At 34.5% G+C, this 16,435-nt stretch overlaps 1 protein-coding gene across 4 annotated transcripts in view; it reads left to right on the forward strand.

Moving 5' to 3' along the window:
• Positions 1-16,435, forward strand: part of VPS13B (vacuolar protein sorting 13 homolog B) — a 429,986-nt gene that overhangs the window by 202,366 nt on the left and 211,185 nt on the right. For all 4 annotated transcript variants that reach the window (XM_053960664.1, XM_053960682.1, XM_053960693.1 and 1 more), the window contains exons 21-22: positions 739-886; positions 11,364-11,491. In XM_053960664.1, coding sequence (XP_053816639.1) covers positions 739-886; positions 11,364-11,491 — 276 coding nt within the window. The remainder of the gene's footprint in view (positions 1-738; positions 887-11,363; positions 11,492-16,435) is intronic.

A 16,435-nucleotide genomic window follows, 5' to 3' on the forward strand; every position in this document is an offset into this window, starting at 1 on the left:
CAGAGCCAACTGTATAGCAACATTGAGGATCAGATTGTTTTTAATAATTTTGTCTTTTCTTGCTTGCATTAGAAAAAAGCCAATAGACTATTCATTTGTTCCAGAATCCATGTGGATTAATACACATCACTCTTTTCTAATCTTAAAATAAGGATGCAGTCTTTCAAACTTTGTTTTAAGGCCTACGGTTTTGTATTTTTGTATATGCCAGCAGTTTCACATTTTGAGCAGTTTCTCATTTATTGATATGCTTGAAAGTCATAACAGTTCAAAATCAGTAGCAGTCAGTTAAATCTTGTTTTTAAAATGTTAGGAAGAAGCACAATAATGTAGAAATACCAATACATCCTATATTTTGAAGTTTCATGAAGGTTAATAAGTGTCTTTGGGTCTTCTTCATAACTGGCTAAAATTTTCCAGTTTCCATTAAACATTATTCCTATGGTTTTTGGTTGGCTAACAACCATGGTACTCTAAAGTTAGTTTTATTTCACTTTTTTATTTTCATAGAGCTTTTCCTCTGACTAACAGAACTGAAATGAAGAATTACAAGTGTAAATCTGAATGTAGCATTTAATTTCAATTTGTTTTCAAAATATTTGTGCTCCAATCAGTGTGTCAAGTTATCTTCTATACATTTCCAAATCTGTCGTTTAAAACATGTTTCTCATGACAATGCCATAATTCTATGTTAATGTGTTTTGAGTTTCAGTGGTTCACAAGGTACTTTTTTTTTAGCAGTCTGTAGGAGCTGTTCCGCTTGGTGTGTCAGTAACTCGAAAGAAAGAGGATGAAGCTTCAGTTGGAAGTGCACCTTTGGCAAGGCAGCAGTCAAATCAAGCCTCTGAGTATGCCAGCAGTCCTGTCAAAACAAAAACAGTAACAGGTAAATCACTTAATTGACACTATCCAGTCTGCATTTGCAACCTCCCTCACTAACCTGCCACCACAACATGCCAGCATCAGCTGTGCAAGTACTATGGAACAGCTTAGAGAAATTAAAACTTTTAAAATTAAAAATAATCATATGTATAGTTTTCAAATACATTTTTTTAATTCTCATTTTTGTTTAGTGCTGTCTTTGGGGCCCTGATAGTCTAATGTAACATATTTTGTAAAATGAGATAAAGGAGATCTGCTTTCAGTAGAATATCTGCTATTCACCTTGGTATTTAGTCCATAATGTTGTCAGACTTCACACTGTGATTAATCTCTGATTTCAGTCAGTCTGTTTACATTGCTTAAAGTCTGGCATCTGTGGAAGTCAAGATTTGTGCATAAACAGTTAAAATTTACTGTTTTCAAAATCACTCACCCATAGAAACTGCATTTTTTGGCACTTCTGCTTATGGAGTTCAAGAAATTATTTATTTTAGGAGTATTTTCTGGCCACTTAAGAGTCTAAAGTGAAACTTCATTACCACTGATCAAGATAATATGGTTTTCTTGGAATTTGTAGTGTATTTATACATATGGTACTGGCTGCAAGAAGTAAAGTAGGTGATCATTCAAAAAAAATTACTATTCAGCTGAGACTTTTAGTGATCCTTCTGAAATACAGTGAACAAATTCTCTTTTCCTTTGCATTGATGTTTATTTCCAGATTATCATGAAGCACTTCAAGATGTTGTCTGCTGAAAATAGGATTACAGTCTTGTTCATTAATGGTAGTTAAATGCTGTTTTGTGATTAAAAGGAGCTAACCCAGAAAATCTGTTTGCTGAATAGCAGTGAGTTGTCGTGTTATCCCTGGTAGTAAGACAGCAGATTAACTGCAAAGAAAATTAACTTAACCCCAGCCTAAACCATCACACTTGTATTTTAAAATGTTTATGTATTTGTTATACTCTGGAGATAAAATGGTGGGTATAATATAGCTTAAATATTTGATATTTATGTGCAAAAAGTGTGAGTAAAAATATAAAATTAATGTCCAAGAGCAAATGCCTTGTATAGTAATAAAATTGATGCTCTCTGCTTCAGTAATAAAATAGATGCTCTCTGCTTCAGTGGACCACACAGATTTCCCTTATTTAAAAAGAGCCATGTCCTGCTGCAATGCTATGCAAGCTTGTTCTGCGTATAGTCTCCTGAAATTTCATGTGATGTTGGAATCTTTTCCTTTAGAGTTTTCTTCTGCCAGGTTTGTCAAAACTGGCTTTGTAGTGGAAAATTCAGGGGACTAACACACATAAGCTAACACATATTTTGTGTCACCAAAATAAAAGGTCTCTGATTACAAAGCCACCAGTTACAGAGGTTAGAAAAGGTTGAATGGATGCAAATCTGAAAGGTGAAATGTCATTCTCAGATAAGTTTCAGTGTAATCTGTCTTTGAAAATTTGTTTATTTACAGCAGTATAATATGTTGGAACATGATGAATGAGTGACCATAGTTTATTAAATTAAAAATAGAGTGCCTGTGATTCTTCTTCTTTGTAATTTTTCTGGGTCCCTCCCTCCTACCGTCTTTCACTTTATTTCCTCTCTTTTAATTTCACCTACTTTCTCTTTGAGTTTTCTTTCATTATTTCTGTCACCTTTTTACAGCAGGAATACCACACTGATTATTGATCTAGATGTCTAACGTTACCAATTCTACAAAAAAAATTCTAGGTAAAGAGGCAGCGGGCCTTGTATACCTCATATTTATTAATCATCAAGGCTTAGAACAAATGTTCTAAGTTGTAAGAAAACAGATCTTACATTGATAAGCATGGTCTTTGCATATTAAAAGTGATTTTATCCTAAAATCATGCTGTTCAGGTGGTAATTTTTAATTAATTCTTTTCAAGTCTAGCAGTCTCAGCAGTCACTCCCTTGAGAACTGCAAGGAACCAACCCTATGTACTAAATCAATGCAGTTTGTAATCACAGGTGTAAAATAATTTCAAACATTGGGTTCAGTTTATTAGTTAATGGCTGCTGACACCTTGCCAAAAATGAAGCTTGGGAAAAGAGCAAAACTACTATCTATATGGTATCTGTCTCTGAAAATCCAGGGTTTCTGTTCTGAAGTCCCAAATTGTAGGTACTTATAAATCTCCTTAACCACAGAGGCTTCACACCCAGAATAAGATAGTAGAATATATGATTTAAATCTGATATGATGTGGCTGTAAACAAGGAGGGGGATAAAGAATATTGAAAAGAAAAGGCTCCATCTGTTTTTCTGTCCACCCACTTCTCCCATTCTCAGCAATTCAGCACTTCCATGTTTGTTCAGTGATTCACAGACCTGTAGGAGTGCATAGAGGCAGAACTCTCATGTTTGGATAGAGGCAAAATGATTGCTGTATTTGTGTGTAATTCTGTAATACATGTAACATACTTAAGCAGGAAGATAGCATGGACTGCAGTAGATGATAAGGGCAATCTTTGAAAGCTATCCTGGGCACACTGTTAAATAATGAATTAAGGCCAAGTGTCTGTTTTCACACATTCAAGATGTGTTCTTGGTAATTTTCTTTTGTACTTCTAAAATTATTATAATTATTTTCACTGTTTTTTTTTAATGTAGCATTTTCCATGATCAAAGATGGAATTGGGTGTGGGGGTTTTGTGGTTTGGATTTTTTACTGCCTCCTGGTGAGGCAGTAAAAAAATTTTTTTAGCCATGACAGTGAAATATAATTTCACTAGCATCTACCACAATCTGACATTTATCAGTTTGGAAATAACCATGAAATCACAGACATAACTTTAACACTGTCTTATGAGGTGCAATCCAGTGATTATGGCATCTAATTTTTCAGTAACAGTGGTTAAGTAGCCTCACACATGCTCTTAGTATGAAGAAGGCCTTTAATGAAAGAAGCTACTTTAGAGAGGCTGAAAAGATTATTAATTTTTTGTCACTCAGAATCCTGAAAGTTGTCTTTTCTTATAGTCAAGAGAAGGGGTAGGTAAATGGAATTTAATGTATCTTTCAAGAAGACATGAACTTTCTGGTTGGAGTAAGCTCCATAACCTGTTATGAAAGCAGCTGAAAACTGAATGCTTTGTCCCATGACTAACATAGACTTGTAAGAAAAAATTTTGCTGATCCCTGTTATGCAACAGTGAGTTGTTTGCTCATGGTACAGGTGGTGACTGCATTTCAGCCCTGTCACGAGTGTACATCAGGACTGCAAAAGCAGGCAGATGTTTTTCATTGCTATGTCTAGCACCTGGCTTTTCCATTTCATTGTCTGGTGGACAGATTGGAAGCGCATTTGCAAAAGAGACTTAAACAGTGGTGGGTTTGGGGCAACATTTTTCATAGACCAGGTCTGCACTTCACACCTCAAACTGGTCTTTTAGTTCCACCACAAATTCAGTATCAGTTCCAAGTTCAAAGCTGAAAAGAGAATCCAGCCTTGTTTCACTCTGCAGGAAGTGTAGGTGTGTTGCATAGGAGTATGTGCATATGGAGAGAAATAAAGGCTATAAAAGCATTGCATTTTAGAAAAACCTCTTGTGTTTTGAAACACTGATACTTTGTTCTTTGGAATTATGTTCTTAAAGAGAAATAATTAAAAGAGTTTGAAAGCTTTAAAGATGCTATTACCCCTAGTTTACTGTTTGTATTTTAAGTAGATGGAGAATGGTGTCATAAATAGAAAATTGAGAACTCTTGTCTTAGATAGACTTTATGTTTTCTGTTTTGTATAAATCACCTGAATTCTGATAAGGACAGAGCTCCTTTGCCAATTTCTTGCTGGTTTACCCTGCTTACTTATTTTCCCAGAACTTGTAGAAACATAGTATCTTTGAAATATTTACCCTTTTGAATTTGACCAGCAAATACCTAAGGAGTTACAAGACAGGCAAATTAATTGCCTGCATATGCAGAGAATATAGGCTTGCATAAGCCTTCTTTTCATAGGAAACCAGGCAAAGAAAGATCCCCATCTTTTCTTTCAATCACTTCTTAACATTTGATAGTGTAGATATAATAAAACTTGCATTGCTTGTTAGATACTTACTATAACTGGAATTTTGTGGTGTTTATGGGAATTTTGAAAGCTTTATGGAAGGAATTCTTAAAATTCCTTCAAAGTATACATGAGATATTTCTGAACCATTATTAAATACTTCTACATAAAACTGAAGAAAGGACAAGGCTTTACATTTAAGCACATCTCTATTTTATTTGGGACAGCTGATGCCAGATAAACTGATATTTTTATTTGAAGTTTTATTTTAAGTTAATAAAGTTTCTACCGAAAAGTTCCGGTGTAGCAGAATAAGACCTGTACTTAGCAAAACTGGATGCATTTACTGATTTTTGTTTTTCTTAAAGTCTGACTAGAATGCATAGTTAGATTCCTGCTAAAATGAGCTGTTGGAATGCAAAAACCTGGCAAATGTGAGAGAAGTCTGTCTGGTGAGAAACCAATGGATTATCTGAAGTATTTGAATTAGTAGGTCACTATTTCTGCTCAATGAACTGAATGATTATCGTTTATTCATGCCTACTGTGAAATGTATGACTGATGATTAATTTGGGAAGATGAATGAAATTAAATAGATGCTAAATAGGTTAAGTAAAATACTTGAAGGAATAAAAAATCAGGAATTTAAATCTGATGCACATTTACCTAGGGTGCCTGAAAATACTAAGATTTTTATAAATGGTCTTTAGTTCTTGGATTATTTCAAAGGAAGGTGTCCAGGCACAGGTGACTTATAGAAAGTTTAAAATGTCTGGACAGTCAAATATCTATATAAAAAATGATTTTTTCTGAGTTTTGTCAGCTAGTAAAATGTTAAACATTTTTGGTATGGTGACATGATTTCTTCAGTTCACTGTGTGAATTTCAGAAACATTAGTAGCTTAAAGCCAATGTAGTATGTCAAACATTCTTCCTGTATGAAGAAATTCAGTGTTGAGACAGAACAAATGTTTTTTTATTTTCAGATTATATTTACAAGACTAAGGAACTTTATATGTATTTTTAAAATAGCAGAGTACTAGGCAGAATTCCACATCTATCAGAACTTACTGCAGATCCAAAAGCTGAAATTCTTACTTCATAGTATAAATTTTAATTGGAATGGAAAGTGATACTAAGATAAATTCAGGCGTGGACTTTAGATACGAACACACAAATATCACATTTTTGTAATTACGAATCTAGTAGCTCAGTTTGGCCTCTGAGTGGCTGGTTTTGATTTGCACGAAAGCATCAGTCCTCTTTTATTTTTGTTCCCAGAACTAAATAGGTATTTTTTGCCAGAAGTAGTGCAGCAATCATTAGGAATTTGGTGGGAGAAAATGCTGACCATAGGCATTCCCTAGCCAACATACACTTTCACACAGAAAGATCCTTTCTTGTTGCACAACATTAATATCACATTTGTCTTTGTTTATTGACATATGTTAAAAGCCTCTGTGTTTTAACACTTACTCTGCTGTTAACTTATTGGATGAGCACACAAATTAAGTCACTACACCTCTCTGCTGCCATTTCCCTGCATATAAGGAACTCACTCTCATGAGTTGTCAGGGACTGTGTTGCTCAGTTATTATCTTGATAAAAGTAATGTATTATCTACACTTATAATAAAGTAGAATGCAAAAATGCTTGAAGGCTAGTAAAGAAATTATGTATGCAAAGACTAATCAGTATGCTGGCAAATATATCGCATATTTTTATAAGCTTAAAAGGACTTCCTGCTGTCGTTTAGGTACTGCTTTCTCAAACATTCTGATGGATAATGTAAACTTCAAAAAGTAATTAACATAGTCTATTCTTAGAAAATGAATAATTTAAGTATCATTCATCCAGGAATGGGAGTGTCTTATGACATAGTCTTAATATCTTATGAATATTAGTGAAAGACTTCTGAAAGACACTGATGGTTCAGAAAACATTGATCAATGCAGATTTGAGCTTCTCTGCATGGTTTCAGTGAGCTGCTGCTTTGATTAACTTTGAAATTGAATGGTGGAGAAAATAGTGCATTAAGATAGGGAGTACTTTAAAAATAATTCCTTTGTGCTTTTGCAATTCCTTGTATTTGTAAAATGTTTTAATGTTAAATCACAGAACAAAGGTGATGGCTGTTTGGGGTTTAATTGGGGGGGTAATTTGCAGGATTTTTTACATATAGAGAAAACAATTCATCTTCTGTTTAATTAATATATATATATATATATGTGTGTGTGTGTGTGTGAGTGTGTAGGCAATTTTGATTTTTTGGGGGTTGTTTAAAGTTTGAATTTTCTCCTCCATGGCATTTTGATCTTATTTTTAACCCTTCAGAACCCTTGATCAATTCCTTAGGGTGTTGCATTTGTTGCAAAACACCTTAGTATTTTTGGGTTTATTTTTTCATGGAAAGACATATCTAATTCATGAAACTGAGTACTTGTTAAAGAAATCCAAGTGAGTGCTCTGACTCCATGCAGACTGCTTCCAATTTTAGTAGAGGAAACATCTTCCTAGAAACAGAGCGATGTAGTGGGAGAACACTTCGCTCTGATTGCTTTTTTCTCTCAATGTGTTTTGCTGCCATGGCTCTTGGTAACTATGGTCAGTCTGTAACAGCATTTTCCTCAGCTTAGCTCCCCTCTGGTGTGTGAGAGGCTAGATGACAGGTGATGTGATGGTGCTAGGAAAGCTTACCCAGCCTGGTGAGGTCATGGCACAGCCACATTTTGAGTACATGACACATTTTGGGCTATGAGATGTGACAGAGGAGGGTCCTGCTGCCTGCCTGGCTGTGGACCTGTCCTGAAGGAGGAGTGCTCTGAGCTTTTGGGCACCAGTGAAAGTGTGGATTTGCCTGCAGCAGGATGACCTTTTCCAGTCAGAAAGAAGCTGCTGCCTTCTTAATGGGTGAGGAATCTGAGGCACACAGTGGGACAGGAAAAATGAGACCATCTTGTGCCAGAGTGATTGAGACCTGATAGGTTTGTGCCACACAGAAATCAGGAATAAGGTATTTCCCTTCAGTTTAATTGCTAGCTGTAAGGAGAGAGGAAAGCATGAGGCCATCAGTGTCTGCAGATTATCAGTATTCTTCAACCCAGTACTAGAAGTCCCTGATGTGTGGGGTTTTTCTGCATTGAATTGTTTGAGGAAATGTCCGTTTGTCCTAAATCCTCAGAAGTTCTCTTTTCCCTTTTCTATTTCTTAAGTCACTGAATAATAATAGCACAGAGTAGTGTTATTTTCACAAAAGTTCTTTTTATTTTCAAAACTTATGTATTTTCTGGATCAAAGTTCTAAAAAAAACTCATTCCTAGTAGGCTAAAAAACATAAAGAATGAGACATTTGTCTATATAAAAAAGACACCTTTAACTGGAGCTTATACCTATAAGTCTTGCTTGGTGGCATGTCCTACAAAGTGAGTACTTTAATGATTAATTTTGTAGAAGTTGGAACTCCCACTGTACTTTAACCAGAAATTGTTAAATGAGTTATGAAAAATGCTCCTTCCACGAGTCCTTTTTTATTTCCTTAAAAGTCTGTTCATTACCAGGGTGTTCTGAAATTGGTAAGTGTAGCAGCTTATATGTGATTGATGTGGTGTAGATGTTTACAAAAGCACCAATTTAACAGTAAGGGACTAAAAGATAAGAATAGAAGCATTTTATGTTCCTGTACTCTGGGGTTTTTTTTTAATTCAACTGGTATAAGCTGAAGCAGTCCCCACTTTGTTGGTTTTTTTTTTTATTTTTTTTTTTTTTTTTGTCCCCACATCAATTTGGAAGTGTTTCATACAAATCATATTTTCTATCTAGCTATTGCTGACATCTGTGTTGAACACAAGACTGATTACATTACCAGGAAATGTTTCAAGGTTTTCAGTTCAATAGTAGCTAAGTAGCATAATTACTTTTGTAAATTACCTTCATCCTGAGACAGATGAGGCTGATCCAGTCTACATGTCTACTGTAGAAGACTAGACAAACACATGGTAGCCACACCTGACAGCATCTTAGCAAATGTCATCTCCTGATCTCCTTGCCTGACAGGGAATTAAGACACTTCTTTCCCACCATCCTTTCAGGCAAAATTCTGGGATTTACAGTACAGGAAAAAAAAAAAAACCAAAAAAACTACTTTCTTCTTTTCTCTTCAGGAGTTACTTCTTAGCTTGTTTCTTCTTTCTACTCCAATATATTTTTTATTCCTTTTCTATTTTCCATGGTTTATGGTTGAACGGTTCTTTATCTGTCTGTTGGGTTTTGAGACTTTCTTTTTTCTTGATCTCTTGGTTGAACTTGAGGGATTATAGCGAAGTTGGTTTTTATCATGGATATTCCTGGAATTTTTCAGATTTTAATTACACATAAATGAAGAAAAACAGGAGGTACTTCAGTCAGCTAATCTTATTTTTAATTCAGTTTGTTGTTGCTGACTACTCCGCTAATTGAGAGAGAATTAGCACTGTTTGTTTTCCTGCAAATAAAATATGGGAGATTGGAATGAAATCTAGTTTTAAATCCCACTCATGAGGGATGCATTTGTTAAGTGATGTAGGATGTTGATGGTCCCTGCTGAATGCATTGTAGAATATGTAGGTTTTACACTGTATTTATCAACTCATCCTGACCTGAAGCATCCTTCCTGTGAAATTCTCTGAGTCTCACAGTGACTCTGTATGCCATTTTCACCCTTACCCACACTTGTGTTCCAGAGGTCTGTGCTTCAATGGCTCCTGTTTTAATATTTCTTGGTATTCAAGCTGTTCCTGATTCTTACCTTGAGTGAATGTGTAGTGTAGGGCCTCACTGCACAGAAGACTGCACAGATGACGGTGTGAATTGAGGTGGGGTAATAAGTTAAAGGAGAACAGCTATTCCATGACTAATATCTTTGTTTTAACTTAATCCATTCGTAATGTGGATGGAGGACATACCTCATGGCATGAAGCTGTCCATGTGAGATGTTATAAAACAGCTATTGCACACTGCTTCTCCAGATGGACAATTTACATGTTTGTCTCTCCAGAACAGCTGACAACAAACAATCCTGAAATGTCACGCTTGTTACCCTCTCACGATCCAGTTTTCATTCCATATCCTTCTAACATATCCATAATTGGAGCCAGGAATCTCTGAGAGGACTAATTATCCTGCAGCCATAAAAATCCTCTTTCACTCTTTTGACTACCTCTCTCTCTGAATCTTTGGATTCTCCATCAGTTCAGTGAAGTGAATATTTCTCTTTAAGATGATTAAAAATACAATTTGTTGAGGGATTTTTTCTGATAATGTTATTGAACTCTAGCTTTGATGGGGCAAATGTCACTGATTAATTCATCCAGTGGCATTAACATTGCATTCTTTTGGCAGAAGTTCACCACTTAGAAGTTTCAGTTTTAAATCTTCCCATGTTTCATTGCATTACTGAAGAACTAGTGATACATATCAAGGACCATATATTTTTGCTTCCCTTAGATCAATTGATCCATAATTTTGTCTTAAGAATTTTTCTGTAATTTTCATGCCACAGATTTCTCCTAGCTGTAAAATCGGTAGACATAAATTGTCACACACTGATTTCAATTTAGTTTAAATTTAAGTAATGAAGTCCTTGTAATTTATTCCTGCAGTTTTGTCAGCTCAACAACACATAGGCCAAAACTAGAAATGTCAAATAAGCCGACAGTAGTTCTGTGGGTATCCCAAAACACAAGGAGGAGGATATTCTGTAAAACATGTCAGAAGGAACTATGCACCACTCACAGTCCTGCTTTGAAGTTCTAGTGTGCTTATATTTAATGTAACATTTCTAAAATCTTTTCATGTTCATGTTATTAAATAACTAACAGTTTAAGGAAATGTCTCTTTTAATTAGAAAACATTGAATTTTGCTGAAATATTTAATACTTTAGTACCTTAAAATTTGACAAAGTATGAAAATAGTTTAATTTTTATGCCTGTTTTGGAAGCATACTCAATTTTTAAAGGGATTTTTTTCAAAGAAAACAAATTAAAGGCTGTTATTTAATGTAGTCTGTAATTTCTTACAATTTTAGAAAGGTGATACCTTTAGATGACACCGGCAGCAATGTATGTGAAAACCTCTTGGATTTCAATTGCATCATCAAATAGGTTATCACACTTTGAAAACTGTCTTAATTTGTTTAAGTCAAACATTCTTCATAATATTTTCTTAGCAGTTCATGTTGAAGAAGTTGGAGCGTGTAGTTTTATTGTGTTGTATTTCTCACAAGGCTTAACTGGTGCAGTTGTATTGACAAGTTTAAAACTAATACAGACACATTATTATTATGTGCATAGTGAGATATACACAGTGAGAGAAAGACTTTCAGAATGTAAAATTGTTTTTCTTTGCTATCAGTAAATATATTATTTACTTAGATATTCTTTTTGAAACTGTCTTTTTTTTTGTTTGCATTAGAATCTCGTCCTTTGTCACTCCCTGTGAAAACTGTGCTGAACTCATCTGAAAACTGCAGAAGTCCTGAGGAAAGAATGAAAGAATTTATTGGAATAGTGTGGAATGCAGTTAAGTGCCTTACACTTCAGGTAAGATGAAAAGGAAGTGAAAAAACCCCTATGTGTTTCCAAACTTTATGATACTTTTTATGCATTCTAGTGCTTTTTATTAGAGGGGTTTTAAAGGAGCTCCCAAGTTTTATTGTCTTATTTCAGTAGTTTCAAAGTCAGAGAGAATGAAAAATAAAGTAAGATTTTGGGTAAATTAAGCAAGGAATGCTTTGGTTTTAAAATATTAGGTTTTGAAATACTGTTTTGTATTTAAAGGGAAAGATCCTTCAAAAATTATATTAATAAAAATTGCTTGTCACACTTTTCTGCATCATAAACACTGCAGTTAGATTTGCAGAATGCTTTCTTTTCTAAAACTATTTCAGGAAAGTGTGTATGATAAGTACTTTCCTGAGGTGTATGATACAATTGCTGTTGTTACACAGTGAAGGCTCAGCAGCTTACTTGGTTACTTTTTCATGAAGGACAAGGAGATGGTGGCTGGGATTAAAGCATGTTGGTTTATACTGCTCTAGACTGTAGCTGCTGAGCACCAGCCATAATCTAGAGCAGTATAAACCAAAAGCAGAATTTTTGTGTAGAAGTATAGATGCCGTATTAGGAGTCCAAAGTCAAGACTGCAGGAACAAATGGCTTAGAAGTGCCAGAATTACGACTGTGTTTTTCCCAATACTTATCAAGTGTTTATTGAGAAATTATTCTAATTTAGAATTGTTATAACCTGTACCTCTTGAACCATACATTCATTCTATGAAATCATTATTTTATGGTACATCGGAATATAGTAGTTTTTTTTTTTTTCATTTAAAAAAATCACAAAAAACTGCCAAAAAAAGGTCTTAATTACATCTTCCGGTTAGTTTTTTTTTCATTATATACAGCAAGTAATTGCTGAATGCTTGTTCCTTCTTCCTATAAAAAATATATTTAATAATATATAGGCTCATCCTGGAATATGTCTGTGTCACTCTTCTTTCATGTAAAAAGTACTTAAAATTCACAGCTTAGAAAGTTTAAAAGTTAAGGTTTTGCCTGAGCAAGAACTTGAGACTTGTCACCTGATTGCAGAACATAGTGAAGTTGAGGAGATGCTCTCCATTAAATTTGTTTCGTTTTCAGCCTTCTCTTTCATCATTATTTCATGAGTATTTTGCTTGTTTTCCTTTCTTAATGTTTTCACCACTGTAGATTAAAATGTCTAGATAAGAGAGAGAATTTGTAATCTATTTGAAGGAAGCAGTGTATTTTTGTTATGTGTCTGGTTGGTACTTAGCACAGTGAGACTGTCTATATAAATGTGGCTTACAGTTTGAGTCATAATAAAAGGCATAATATAAAATGTGGCAATGAGGCAGAGCTGGGTCCTTTATAAAGGGGGAAAGATGAATCAGGACTGCAGTACTCTGCTCCTACATTTTTCATGGTACCTGTTTTTGTGAGCAACCAGCAAATTGAATTTGTTTTGAGGAATGAGTAAAACACCAACCATGGAGTTTGTGTGTTCCTAGATAGGAAAAAAAGGTAGTGTTTCTTTCTGTGGAGATGAAGACTGATGACAGTGATAGGCAGGGGCTGTCAAAGAGTGATTCCTGAATACCTTGCTGCTCTGACCTAACATACAGAATAGGGCTCATACTGGCAGAGAATCTTTTGTATTGGATACTTTTTCTGGTGGTTGAGGTTCTAGATTTATTTACTTTTTACAGATTTTTTTTTTTTTTTTTGGTGGAGTACTCATGGTTTCTATTTTCATCATTATGACTATGAAATATTTTTCAGTTTTATCTATGTTGAAATTAAACATCCCTATGAACTCATACAGTATCTTACATACTTTGTTTCATCCTATACTTCAGCTGTACTCTGTAAGGTATTTGCCAGTACCTTCCCAGAAGTTTATTACATGTTATCAGAGAAACATTTCAACAGACTCCAAGGAAGCACTGCAGGAAAGTTCAAGAATGTGCTTCCACACAAATGTGCAATAATTATTTCTTGTGAAATATGAAGGATTTATAGATATGTTTGCTGTTCTTTTTACTACTATTAGTAGTCCCTATATCTAATTTATTTAAATACAGTTTTCAACACTGATGCCATATAGATAGCTTGTCTCTTTCAATACCTGCCCAAATGGGAAATTTGTGCAAGGCAATGTGTGGAGGGTAAGAAGATGAGTATCATGACTCTATTGCAGTTCAAGTACATGATATTTATTTTATTATACATAATGTGCATTTTATTAAACATATATAACTATATTTAAATGATAAGTTCTTACAGATTTTATTTGGCATGAAAACGGGAAATTTCTAGGATAATTTGTCTGGTTAAATGCTGGAGCATTTAGACTCTGTGGCTTTTTTTCTAAAGCTAATTTTCATGTTCCTGAATCTTTTAGTTACATTATTGTACAACAGAAAAGTCTGTAGTTGTCGTCAGATAAAACTGAACTTCATAACTTAAAATCATCAAAGGATTATTCTTTTAGTGGAAGTTAGAGTAAGTAAATGTGTTTGGAACCAGAGTAACTAGAAAGTTTATTTTGGATCCAAAGCTGGTACTTGCTTAGCCCTAGCCCTGGCTTGCTTCTGATAGAATATTACATGAAGGTTTTATGCATTGGAGTTGTGATATTTAAGTGAAAAGACTTTAATATTTAATTATAAAAAGTTGGTTTATTATTTAGTTGTTGTAGGATTTTATATGCAGCCTTGAAGTCTTTTTGGCAGTTACACTGTGTAGGAGGGTAATACTCATTTTTCACATGTTCTTCATACTAATAGTTGCTAAAATTGTGAAGCAGTATAAACACAATTATTTTTAATTGGCTGTTAATGCTGAATTCCATTGAGAACAATGAAGGATCTGTATTAAAAATAAATTAATTAATGAGTAATGTTGCAACAAGTGCCAACTACATAAGAATGTAATTGTTACATATAAAACTTCGGTATGTCACATGCCTTTAAATATCCCTGAATTTATTTGAAAAAAAGAAATCCTTTCCCTGAAACTACTGACAATTTTATTTTCTTTAATGCATATAACTTGTAAAAATTTGTGACAAAGTGAAACATTGAAAGGCAAGAAAAGGAAGGACAGATTGGATTCCTGTTCTTTGAACTGTGTCATTATCCAGGGAGCAGGAAGAGATTCTGGGACTTGTAATTTGGCAGTTACAGCTCTCAGCAGTTTTTTGGCAATTATGAGATAAGATTATTTCTTAAGTTGGTTGCTTACCACAAACCAACAAAAATTTGTGTTTTTGGTAACTAAATAAAACTTTTTAAAAGGTTTAAAAGCTTTCTTCGGAAAGAGTAGGAATACTGTGAAGTGCAATAACGCTCTGTTTTAAGTGGTCAAAGAAAATGTATCTGATCCTTAATATGGTCATTTTTCATGTACAGGTAGCCTGCTCTCTTAGTTCTTTTACTTATGTGTTCTGCTTTCCATTTATAACATTTTTACTTTTGTCTACCTTCAAAACAAGAATTTCTGTTCTGCCTTTTAAAATGCTAACAAACACTTCATGTCTGGCTCAGCTACAGAGGGTCGAAATGGTAGAACAAATTTGGATGTTGGAGGCTGGGCTGTGGTCTTATAATACTGAGTGCACCAGAACCCTCACACGAGATGTGTAAGCAGGGGTTCTTTGCAGCCTGGGGAGTCATTGCAAGATGATATTCTGTACCCAGAAAAATACATTACCTTTCTGCTGAGAGCATATGAGGGTTGATGACTAATTCAGAGAGAGGCAACTTCCCTGAAGAGTCACCCTAATGCAAGTGTCACTTTGTAGAAAATCTTCAGTGCCTCTAATAGTTTTATGTAGCTGTAAAATGTGCGTTGTGAAAGGGAATCTTATGTTATCACTACCATGAACAACTTCTCTCTCTTCATAGCACTTTTGGGCAGTCACTTGCTTTGTTTTCTTCCCTCCAACCCACCCTCCACAGTTAGGAAGACATAATTTTTTAGCAGTATCAACATTCCTTTTTATAAAATAAGAATTAAAAATACTCCAGTAACTTAATACTTTCCTTTTTATGCAAGAGTCATTGGACATTTTGAGGCTTATATGTTTGTAAAAGTGTAGAGCATAGAGCGATGCTTAACTTTATGTTTTAGAAGCATAAGGCAAAATACTGCTTGCTTCATTGGTTTATCATTAGTGTACATTATTTAGCATGTATAGGCCTTGACATAATAGAAATGAAAATAGGGGGTGATCCTGTTTCAAGAATGTAATAATTCGTTCTCTTTAACACATGAATGTGTTCAGTATTGGCAAACGAACATGTTGCTACCAAAACTGAAATCAGATCCTTGAAACAGAAAGGATGTTGCCATGGAAAAATGAAGTAACACTCAGTGCAGCTGCGAAGCATTAATGAATAGGATATTTTTTAAAAGATCATTTGTGTTTGGTGTGGCTTGGAGGGTCCCAACCAGATGGTTTCCATGAACAGGATCTGACCCCCAGCTTGAGGACTTCTTACTGGCAGATTACTTCATTTTCTTTCCCTTGGATTGTCAGATCCTTACATTAATGCAAGATTTACTGCTGCAGATTTATATTCAGTTACATAAATCAGTCACATCTTACATTAAATTCACAATTTTAGGCACACAGTTTAACAGTTATTTAAAAAGTGTAAAAAGATTTATATGATAGCTTTAATATATGCTATTGATGTAGTTTAATTTTAAGAATTTGGATTACATGTATTTTGAAACACTTTCCGATTGGTGAAGCAATCTGTAGCATACATTCTCACTTTTGTCCAGCATATAATTCCATCATTTTAGGTGCACTCTTCCATTCCTTCACTGGAACTTATGAGTAGGCAAATGTCCAGATTCTGTGACTTAAATGTACACAAATTCCATTGAAGTTGATAGTTGTGAATCTGCCTCCAAGAAGTTCAACAGGTGCAATTCGGTTTTGCACTTATTGGG

The sequence above is a fragment of the Vidua chalybeata genome, chromosome 1, assembly GCF_026979565.1.
Source record: "Vidua chalybeata isolate OUT-0048 chromosome 1, bVidCha1 merged haplotype, whole genome shotgun sequence".
NCBI classification, from domain to species: Eukaryota; Metazoa; Chordata; class Aves; order Passeriformes; family Viduidae; genus Vidua; species Vidua chalybeata.